This window comes from Macadamia integrifolia, chromosome 14 (assembly GCF_013358625.1).
Source record: "Macadamia integrifolia cultivar HAES 741 chromosome 14, SCU_Mint_v3, whole genome shotgun sequence".
NCBI classification, from domain to species: domain Eukaryota; kingdom Viridiplantae; phylum Streptophyta; class Magnoliopsida; order Proteales; family Proteaceae; genus Macadamia; species Macadamia integrifolia.
The window spans coordinates 12,835,092-12,846,938 of NC_056570.1; the positions used below are offsets into that span (position 1 = coordinate 12,835,092).

The 11,847-nt window shown below is 37.3% G+C and overlaps 1 protein-coding gene across 2 annotated transcripts in view; it reads right to left on the reverse strand.

The window, feature by feature from the left end:
• LOC122061673 (O-fucosyltransferase 9-like) overlaps window positions 1-7,964 on the reverse strand; it is a 32,304-nt gene extending 24,340 nt beyond the window's left edge. For both annotated transcript variants that reach the window (XM_042625087.1, XM_042625089.1), the window contains exons 1-2: window positions 7,229-7,964; window positions 1,841-1,913 (exon numbers count right to left, since the gene is read on the reverse strand). In XM_042625087.1, coding sequence (XP_042481021.1) covers window positions 1,841-1,913; window positions 7,229-7,561 — 406 coding nt within the window. In that variant the 5' untranslated portion in view covers window positions 7,562-7,964. The remainder of the gene's footprint in view (window positions 1-1,840; window positions 1,914-7,228) is intronic.
• Window positions 7,965-11,847: the final 3,883 nt, after the last annotated feature.

Here is an 11,847-nt window from a genome sequence, read left to right on the forward strand (position 1 = left end):
CCTTGCATGGGACATAGCCATCTCCAAATTTGTAATCTCTTCCTCATCAGTGGTCCTACATCATTACCATTTCAAGAGCTACAATTTTTGTTTTTTGATATAGCTGTTGTTCCTCAAATTTGATTTCAATACCACTGCCTTCCAAATCTTCACCAAGAAATTCATTATAAAATGAAATGGTATAGGTACTGATAGCGTTCTCCAAATCCATATATCTCCTTTAACCAAAGCCAGATTGTAGTCGTACTGTCGTACAACTCTATCAAGATAAGTTAATTTCTTTCTCCATTTTCCCTAGGCAGAAAGATTAACCATCTTACGCGCATCTAAAGTTTATCCAGTGAAAGTGTCATTAGTTAAAGACACCACCTTCAGGGAATACCACAAATCCATGACTAGGCCAGCAGCCAACCAAACTATCTCATTAATGCTAAAGAAGAAATAAAAAATCTATGTTGCTACAAATTCAGCATACCAGAAATAATTGGAATTAGAAACCATGCAACCAAGGAATAAACTGGTGTAACTAACAAAAACTTACAGTAATAATAATATAATATAATTTTATCCAGCATATCATATCCAAATTTTGTTGCTTCTTTAATACACAATCTTTTCACAATTGAAGATAAGAGGTAAGTTTTTCTTCCCATTTAAAACAAGAAATCAAGAACTTGATTAAAGATATACATAAAAGGACAAAATAATTACGATTATTGCCTCTGTTTATGTGTGTTTAAGTTTTAAGTTGTGAGTTGTGACTGATTGGAGGTGCAACATCCTCATTCTCCTCTGAACCTTAAGCGAAGGAAGTGAAGGGTCTCCAGCAACAGCAGCCACTCTGGAGCAGTTGGCCATGAGGCCAGGCTGCGCCCCCGCCTCCCACCCTCCTTCTTCCTCTCCCATCCTCCCTCGCACCTTCTCTCTTTCTCCTACTTGCTCTTTCTCTTCTTCTTCATTCTGTCCCTCTCTCCCTCTCTCTTCTTCCTCCTCACCTCCCTTTGTCTGCTCCTTCATCTTTGGTTGGAGCATCGTCGGTTGAAGTGGTGACTTGGCCATCAGCCTATAGGTCACCATCCCTGATAGGCCTGTCTAGGCTCGTTTGGTTTCCTGCTATGCCAAAAACCTCAATGCCTCCATCCCATTCACCTGCTCTCTCCCCAATTGCCGTCTTGCAAAGCCGCCGCATGGTGGCCAGCCAGCCCCACAAGGCCAGCCACCGCCTGAAGTGTCTGGCTCGCTTGGCTAACACAAGTTTGCTGCCAGCTACATGTCCAGCAGCCTGTCCAACTGCCATCTATGCTCGGCCGGCAGCCACATCGCCGTTGCCCTCCGCAAGGCCAGCGCCCTCTATCGTGGCTGTCACCTCCTCTAGGCCAGCTGCCCACTCGGCCGTGGCCCTCCGCAAGGCCAACGCCCAGCCACCGTGGCTTTCCTTTAGACGGTGGTCTCTCTTGGCGGCTGAGAAGATGAAATGAAGAGATAGTTTGTTTAGGCTTTGTCGAACCCTAACTAGAATTTACTTGGTTGCCCTTGCTTGTAATGGGCTTCCTTGTTTTATCTTTTGCCCATGTGGGCTTTTAGTTGTAATGGGCATTTTAGTGACATGTTTTTTAGTCTTTTAGCCCATGTGGGCCTTGGTTGTAGTACTTTATGGGCTTTTGGTGCCCTTATTGGGTTTGTAATTCACCTTTGGGGTTATTCTCCCTCCCCCTTCTTTTAATGCATTAATTATTCACCCCAAAAAAAATTAAGATTATTGTATGTAGCCTAAAATTTTTATGTATTGAGGCCAAGTCTACGCCAATTTAACTCCAAATATTGTTCATGATACTCAAACCTGCTTGAGAAAAACTCCGGTTTACACACGGTTTCCAACTTTGACGTAATTTCTGATGCCATGTCTTCTTTAACTGCAAAAATTCAATGTTAAGTCTCAGTTCCCTGTTCTTTTCAGCAATAGTAACTAAAGGAAAGTAAAACAATGATCAACTAATGAACTCCCGAGTCGGAACCATAGCAAAGCAAAGAATAAGCCAAAATAAGAATCAAAATTAGCATAAGTTAATGATGTGACTACCATTTCAAGAAAGAAAAACTTTGACCTTGTTTTGCTAATTTACTGACACAAACTTTGACCTTTTTTTGCTAATTTACTGACACAAGGGACTACTATAAGAGGCCAGAAAGACTCATAATGTAACAAATCTTCTTTTCATCATCATTGTCAATTAATCAACCATTCTGTTAGACCTTGTGTCAACCACAAGCCTTTCAACTATGTGGGATCAGCTACAAGAATCGTGTTTCTGCATTCAACTCTATTTTAAGGTTGTTAAGTTTCATGTAATTTCCCTCCTACCAATAGGGGTATTGTATACTTCTATAGGTAGGGGTATTATATTGGTAGTACTATACAGACTAGTGTGAGTTTATGTTTTTCTTCTCCCATTGATCTCCTATTCTTCACCACTTCCTCTTCTCTTCTTCTCTCTTTTTCTCTTCCTTTTGTTGATTGTTTGATGATCATAGTTTTTATGGCGCTGATGCGGTCTAGAGATGGTAAGGCAGTGCTCCGCCTTATGTGAAGTGGCGCCTTATGGGGTTTTTTTTTTTTTTTTAAACACATTTTAAAATTACTTGAAGATTTCAGATATAGATTTTTTATTAGTAGGTGTATGGTTTTGTTAACACTTGAGATGTATGGGATCAGCTTTACTCCACCAAAAATAACCAAAACAAACAAAACAAAAACACGATTCCCAAACAAGGTTCGGATTTTGTCAAGGGTTTTAAGAAAGGGCAAGGAACAAGGAAGAACCACTGATCCAAGCGACCATTTTGCTCTGGCAGCGGTGAGCTTCATTCTTCTTTGACAGGAGTAGAAATATAGTGGATGATCTTAGGGCTTAGGCACTCATTTTGGCATCATAGAGGTAAGTATAATAAATACTTATATTTTTTATGTCTTCTTTTCTTTATATTTATAATTTTGTTTCATAATTATGTATTTATATTATATGTTAATATGATTAATGATTGATGATTGATGATTGATGATTGATGAACTTACTTTATTCACTTTACTAATTTTTTTTCTTAATGAATATCTTACATTGGTATGAATGTGAACCTTTAATATCTATTTAACATACGAGTAATAGGATTCAACTAGGATTTGAACCAAATAGATTTTTTTTATAAAAAAATTACATAGGAACGCTTTAGTCGATAAGGCGACACTTTATGCCCGGCTTATCGCTAAGGCGCTCCGAAAGACCCTCAAACACCTCCGTCGCCTTACCGCCTTAAAAACTATGTTGATGATCTAATACTGCTACATGGTATCAGAGCATCTACAATCAAGAGTTCCATCCTCATTTTTGTTTTTAGAGTCTTGCTCGCCTCTCTAGGCTTAGTCTATAGAATGTAGCCTGTGGACCTTCGTGATGTGGGGTACGAAGGTGTTATGTGTACCACGATATGGGTTTTTCTCCTCTGTCATGGCTTAGTGTGTGGCTTGGTCTTTTCGTATAGATTTGGTTAGGTGAATTTCCTATTTTCTCTTTATTATTTCTTTCCTTATTAGTGTAGGTTGCTATTTCCTTGTTATAGTAGATTAATAGTTATTTGTTTCCTTTTTATCTTGTAATTGTTTGTGCTATTTATATTGAATATAGAGGGACCGCTATAGCATGATTCTATGTGCTCTAGAAGTCTTGGTTTCTTCTTCTTGTGTAATTACTGGTTATTGATCCTTGATACTGTTACATGGTATCAGAGCATTAATAACTAGTAATCCTCTTCATTCTCTCTCTGTTTTGATAGTCCTTTAAAGGACTATTTTTGTTCTCTGGTTGCAGCAATTTTTGATGCCTATCTACAGGCTTTGGCCCTATTTTATGATGATAGAAAGAACAACTATGGCCTTCTTCTTCTTCTAAAACATTGGCATTCATGAAGTTGTTTGAATCTGAAAGCCAGTTTTCTGCTAACTAATGGATTCTATTCCAGCTTCTGAAAACTTTTTCTGCAAGTATTGAGGTTTCTATAACCTTCTAAACTGTCATCTGAATATTATGATCTTTTGCGGGCTGATTGTACCTGCCTGGAGGAAGACTCGATCCTAGTTTCAGGATCTTCTGGTGGCTGGATTCTTTGCTTCTGGTTCTCTCCTCCACCTACTCATTCTCTGTTTTTAGGTCTGTTTTTCAGACCTCAGGTTATCTACATTGCTATTGATCTATCCTCCTGCTTAAAGTCTACTTTTGGGACTTGAAGATATCTACAGAACATTTCATCTTCTAAGTTTAAATCAGTAAGTAACGGTAGATCCATGTAAGAGCTATGGTGATGAAACACACACACCCCCTCAATGGGGCATGTGCGTGAGAGAGAAACAGATTGGGTTTGGACAGTACTGTGAAGTGTGAACGGACCAAAAGAAAGAAAAAGAGAGAGCTCCGCTAGCATGGATGCATGTGAGGTGGGAACTAGACATGGCCAAAGAATAAATGAAATGGTGATAAAAACGAAAGGCTACCAGATCTTCACACTTGACACCACCTTCTTCTCCATCACATTCTTGCAAGGCAAAAAATAAATAAATAAATAAAGAAGGGATCCCTCATATTCATTAGGACCTCTTGTATATGCCTTCAATTCTTGAGAGATAAGTATCCCCTTTTCTATCCAAGCTGGCAACTCTTCGGGAAATTTCAATCGCTGGATGACACTTAACTGCATCCACGATTTTGATCCAGTGAAGTGGCATGGAAGAAATATCCATTGGTGATGCAGATAAGGACTGATGAAATAGGGAGGATAAACAACAACAACCAAAACCTTATCCCAACTTAATGGGGTCAGTTACATGGGGAAACCAAGCAAGGACGAGCGCAAGGATCCATGCAAAAAGATTGATGGGTTATGACTAATCATAATAAGTGCCGGCTATCAACCTGACGCATAACTATAAATCAGCTATAGGCTTATCACGACATACTATAATAAGGTACCGGCTGTCTACCTGACGTACCATATAGATCAGTCAAGCCAATGCATCCTACATGCATTACGTCCACCACCAAGATAAGTCATCACCCAACCTACTTTCATAAAAGGAGGAATGAGATAAAGAAATCTTGATAGCCTCACTAAGCACGAAAGTAACAACTCGAACACACATCTCCACATTGAAAACTATGTAATCATACACAACTCCGTATTAAAAACTAGATAAGCAACCCACAACTCGAGCCGGAGATATCTGTGAATAGTGGTTCAATGCACCAGCATAAAGCCCACCACCACCACAAGCAAACCAATGGATGTAGGATTCCCCTTATCCGTAATGCTTTGTTTTAATGAAATAGGTAGGATATGTCTATGAATATTAATACCTTCACAGTAGCAGCCATGTGAACCTTTATAATATGTTGGACGATCAGAGGATTGGAATCCACATTTTGGCAACAGGAAGATTATTTTTGCTGGGAGCAAATCATGAGAGATATTACTGTTCCTAATCAGCCAGCGGATATAAGAATAGAACTTCATCACATCCAATAAGACTAAGGAGCATATGTATTCATCTTTTTCAAACAATCTGATATCCGAGGCGGAGATAATTCATTCTTCCATGGTTAGCATGTTTATAACTTCATTGGACTCATACCTGATCCACAGTTTGACTGCAGATCAGCTAGTGAGTGCAAGTACCTAGATTTGATGAAATGTCAAATTTTCATTTCATCACATTGATATCTACATTGGGAGGTGAATCCCTTAAGTTCAAAACGTTAATTTATCCTTTTTCCTCTTTTCCTTCTTATAATTTTTTTTTTTTTTTTTTTTTTTTTTTTTTTTTTTTTTTTTTTTTTTTTTTTTTTTTTTTTTTTTTTTTTTTTTTTTTTTTTTTTTTTTTTTTTTTTTACTGATCAGCAGATCAGAATATATTCATTTCATAGTCATATGAGCAAGAACACTACAATATCATCTTATTCCTGTACATTAAGATAAAAATTAAATCCACATGCAAAAATTAAAATCTGAATGATTCCAATCAAGCACCAAATCTGATCTTCTAACACCTAACAGCCCCTCAGTAGTATAAAAAAGATCCCATAGTAATAAAAGCTAAATCTCTCAAGTAAACTACTATGCCAGAACATACCCTGGCCAGACCCTCTACCCATATCACACAAGAATTCTATTGCCTTCTCCCAGAGGCTCCAATTAACATCAAAGAGGATTTTCCTATCACAAGCCAAGTAAATATCAGTTTCAGTCTAGCTGGTTCCACAATCCAAATCCAAACAGTATCCAATAGCAATTCCAGATATTTTCAACCACCTCAAAGTTTAGAAAAATCCTTGATTTTTTCCGGCAACATAAACAGCAGTGGCTAGCCAGCTTTGAATACTTTCCTATTAAGATGAAGTAGCTACCCAAAAATGGTGCTCTTGGAAACACAGGTGAGCTTCCAAAAACCAATACTGGATCAACTTGATATGTGCAACATCCATAGTCTGAAGAATCCATTCACTTTATTTGACCCAATTTTGTAAATTTCATTATTGATTGAGAATTAGTGCTGCAAACAAATTCCTTCTTTTCATCTTTTGAGAGGAGGGGGGGGGGGGGAGAGAGGGGAGGAGAAGGGGTGGGTGACTATGGCAGCTATTATTGTGTCTGAAAATTAGGAGTTGAAATGGTTAACCTCTGCCACCTTCATGTTAACTGATTATTAGGTAACTACTTTTATATTTTTAATATGACTTCCCCTACTATCATCGATCATATGCTTCCTATTACTACTGATAAGAAAGAAAGGACATGCACCAGATATTACTTTTTGCATCATATTACCTATCTCAAGCTTATCTCCCATTCAGTTCTCCAGGAATCCTCTTCCTCTATTTGAAGAGTGAAAAAATCAAAGTCATTTTGTGCAATACCCAAAAATGGAAAAGCAAAAAAAAAAAAAAATCAACTAGAGATGAAAACCAGGAATCTTGACATATGCCATTTAAGCCATACGCTAAAATACATGAATTATGCAACTTCTCTGTGCTATATGCCTTTCTATACCATAGAACTCGAAGCACTTCTTCAAAAGCTACCTATCTAGAAACACAAAAAGCTTTTCATACCAAATTATCTTCAATGTGTAAAACACATTACTTCACACAGAAAGAAAATAGTTAAGCAAAAGAGAAATTCTTACTGCATTGGAGCTACGGTTGCCATCAAGCTGCATAAACGGCCAAAGCTTCTCAAAAACCAGAGGACTACGATAAGTAGAACCGGGAGGACGAGACTGATCAACAACCACCCCTGAAGGTGAACCTTCAAAGCTCAAAGAACCCATATACACTACCATCCCCGAAATGTACACAAGTGGAGCGAAGAGCAGAAGGCCTCGTCTTCGAAAAACCGTGGAAAGAACAATGTAAGCCAACCACTCCCCAACAGACTCCACATTCAAGCCACTAGTGCCAAATCCATTGCTCTTGTTGCGGCAATGGCGGAATTTTGGCGAAGAGGTGGGAGAAGCCATGGAGGTATGTCTAAGTGCAGTAGACTCTTCTGAACCCTATAGACTACGGAGAAATCGCAGAGATCTGGTTTTGATGGGTCTTTCTCCAGCTCTTCCACCACAGCCAACAATCAAATAAAACCAACATTTTCAAGAGCTAAAAGAAATTAATCTACAGTAAACCAAAAACGCAGTAATAAGTGAAAGAAGATGAAGCAGCAATGGCGACAGAAGAAACAAAGCTTCAGCACAAAGAGTTTAGACTGCAGAGGTTAGAGTTTCGCTTCAGAAGAGTGACAGGCAAGAACAGAAGAGTCGCCTCCTCACCACGACTCCAGCACTTCAGAGTTCAGATACGCAACAATGAAGCCAGCCATTAAAGAAGTTAATTAATTAGAGAGAGACTTGGCGTGCTTGGGTTGCTTGGGTTTGGGTATCCCAATTCGAGGCGCTGGGAACGAACGAAACTTGGGGGGGACCGACAGATAATTTTCTCACGTGTTTAATTCCACCGATTGATCAGACCGTTGAATATGTTATTTGTCAGCTTTTGCAAGTTCTCTCCAATTAGTGGGTGTGCATAATTAGCAATCAATGGTTGGAATGATTTGGATACGCATCCTCACATACGGACGTATATCTCTAAGTTTGTCCAGGTATAAAATGGCTAATAAAATTTTCCACTACCGCTGGAAATGGAAATCTAGATGTAGATTTGAAAATTCACTTTTTAAGTGAATTTTTTCACCTCTATTCTTGAGATTTTATTCCCCTAGCTGGTACCCGTGATTGCAAGTAAGCTGAAGCCAAGTTTCATTCTAATTGAATTGCCCAATAAATGAAGATGGTCTTTTTCTTTATTGACTTCTTATTCATGGCCAAGTAGCCAACCTCATTTGATTTTAAAATGCTAATTTTCCTTTTCTGGAATTGAGAGATTCACTCATTTTGGCTGGTCAAACCATTGAGCAAAAGGGTACACGTGTGGAATCAAGATTTTTTTTTATTTTATTTATAAATTCTACTCTTCATGTATGAGAAAACTTATGTGATGCACAACTATCCCATTTAATTGTGAGTCTAACGCACGATCATTGTATCTTCTCCACTTAAACCAAGGGCACTTTGAGTGATTGATATCACCTAGACATGCACCCTAGTCATTGGATGTGCATTGAGCACATTGAGTGTTGGAGAAGATTTGGTTGATTTCCTTTCAATTTGTGTGACCCATTTACCACTTGACAAAACAGCTCAACTAAAACATAGATTTTGATTAAACAGAGGCATATCAATCCTTATTTACATTATGAGCTCAGGCCCAACTAATTATGGCAAAATTTTATACTCAATAAAGATGATATGTTAAAAAATAATGGAACTACAAGAATAAAAGTGAGTAATAAAATTGAAATAGTCAGTGAAATTTTCCATATGGTGAATCCAAATGGACCATCTCTATCCAATAGGTTGACCTAGCCAACATTACCTCTGTGCACTCCTCAAATTAACTATTATACTGGAGTGAATTCTCTTCCAAATGAATATTATGTTTCTAAAATAGGTATTAAAAAAGTCCAAACAAGTCTTAGCCCGCCTTGAGCCTAATCACTACTTGGACTACGCATTTAGCTTGCAGAATGGGCTTGGAATGAAAGTTTAAAGCCGATATCTGGCCAAGCCTGGCTTGGGTTGAGGTCAGCTTGGCCCAACCCAACCCTATGTATATGATAAATATATTATATTACTATATTAACATGTAAAATTCCATACTTCTTTAAATGTTTACATCCACTATCAACACATTTTTATCATTACACCACCCACGTCTATTTTTACTTTTCTTTTTTTAATATAGATGGTTGGCTTTCAAAGTTTGAGAGTGAGTGGGTTAATGGTCTCTTTCTCTCTCTAATCCAAATGGCAATATTAAGGGGCTGCCATGGTCAATTAAGGCTAGCACGGCCCAGCCAGCCCAATCAGGTTCAATTAGGGCTAGGTTGGGTTCGGCTAAGCATGCCAGGCCAACCCAACCTAGGATTGGGCTAGGCCTGGGCTGAGTTAAAAATCCTTAAGGTTGGGTTGGGGTTTCATAAACTTAGCCCAATCCAGCCCATTCACACCCTTACTTCAAGATTTGCTAAAACTATAAGATTTTTTTTTTATTATTAAAAAAGAAAATTAACTAGAATGCAATTAATGAAAAGGTATTTTCTAAGTGTCCTTCTATACATAATAAGAGAGAAGTGAATTATTCCTTAACTGTTTTTTTTTTTTTTTAATTTGTTTTAATATTGAACATTAGTTAAGAAGATAGATTATTATGTATTTTCACACCCTTCCCTCTCTGCCATGGGTAATTATGAAATTCCACATCCTCACCTCCCCCAATCCCTAAACCACGATCTCCTGTTTTAGCGCCCACATCTCTTTAATTTCTCCTCAAGCATTCCATGGAGGGCATCAACGTGGACCACTTCAATTTGGTCCTCGTGGCAATTGGGTTTCCTCAAGTGTGAAAATATGGAAACCTTCTGAAGAAGTTTCGGAATCGTATTCTCAATCTCACTTATTTGGGAAAGAGAGAGGAGAAAACAAATAAAGAGTTACCACCTAAATTAGGATTTAAGACCCACAAAACATAAAGAATGACTCTATGGCCATTCAATGGGGACAGATCAAACCATTGGTCTAGGTTTAGGTTGAAGTGACTGGTTTGGAAAAGGTATTAGGCACCCCAATCTGCCCAACAAAATATATCTTCCTATTGCTCGGTTAAACTAGATACATAACACATGCTAATACAGCTAAAATATAGTAAAGAAGCAAAATAAAATATTAGGATATAAAACTCACATACCGGAAGCGTTTGACTACAAAACAAGGATTACCGTACAAGAATTTAAAACAAGTTAGGAGTTGAGAAATACATACCTCAAGCTCTTGGTTGCAAGCTTAGTATACAAAGTGAAAACAAATAATATACAACATATAATAAAATAAGACATTGCATGAGGAAATAAACACTAAAATGCATGAATGCATGAGAAAACAAATGAAAAAAATCATGGAACGAAACAAACTCAAAGCAATGAGGAAATCCTAATTTCTAAGATGAAAATGAAAATTCACAAATGATTTTTTTTTTTTTTTTTTTTGGGTAGAGCGCATGAAACAAAATTACGAAGACATGCTTAGGGCTAGAAAGTACATAGGAAAAATCTTTAAAAAAATCCCTAAAAATGGAAAAGAAAGATAATCAACAATGAAGTCTCGAAGAACACAATGAAAGCATAGATTTGAACAAAAACCATAACATCGGGGCAAATACTTAAGAAATAGTCAATAAAACATCTATTCTATGGTTAAACCACAAGCAAAAGAAAATCAAATATGTAAAACATAAACATGTGAGAATCGAAGAGGAATTAAATATCATATGTAAATGAGATACTAAAACCCTATACATAGATGATGAAAATATGCATGAAACACAGAGATGCAAACAAAGAAACCTAAACTACATGCATACATGAAAAATATAAAAACATTAATATTACCGTCTAATCATTAAAGCAATCAAGTAGTATAATAAGCAACATGAATACAATAAGACGAAATCGAAATAAAAATATAAAAGTACATAACATAACATGCCCAAGCTTAGCCTAATTTAAGGAAGCATGAGAAGAAGAAAAAATGTGCACTTGGAATAAACCTCTAATAAATATACAAAATAAGGTTACAAACAACAACATAGTTATGTGTAAGCTCTACCTAGATAGGTAGGATCTCACACACCGTGTATATGCAATAACAAAACAATAAATAAAAATACAAGTAAGAAGAGATGAAACTAATTTCTTCATCATAATAGGGCTTAAAGAGATACTCAATTTACATCTTTACTTGCTCTGTCTCTAATCAACGATCAGCCATCTTCGCCGCTTTGTTGTGGAATATCATCAAGAATTCCATGAATCTTTCCTTCGGTTGTTGCCGTAGGGTTTCTAATTCTCGTCATGTCACATCAACCTCTGTGTTTTATTAGTACTGCTTGGTAGAGGCTCTTACAACTATCGTCCGATTTTGAGTTTGAGTAGGTTCCAACTGTGTTGGCCATCTTAATGTCAGTTTTCATTCATTTTCTTTGTGTGTGTGTGTGTGTGTGTGGAAGTATTCATTTTTCTTTGATGTATATAGTAACTTTGCTCCAATGTGGTGGATAAAGTAAATTGGTGCTTGATGAAGCTCCAAGGCATTCGTTTTGGGAAATTGATTCTATGGCCTTTGATTAATCCGCTGAG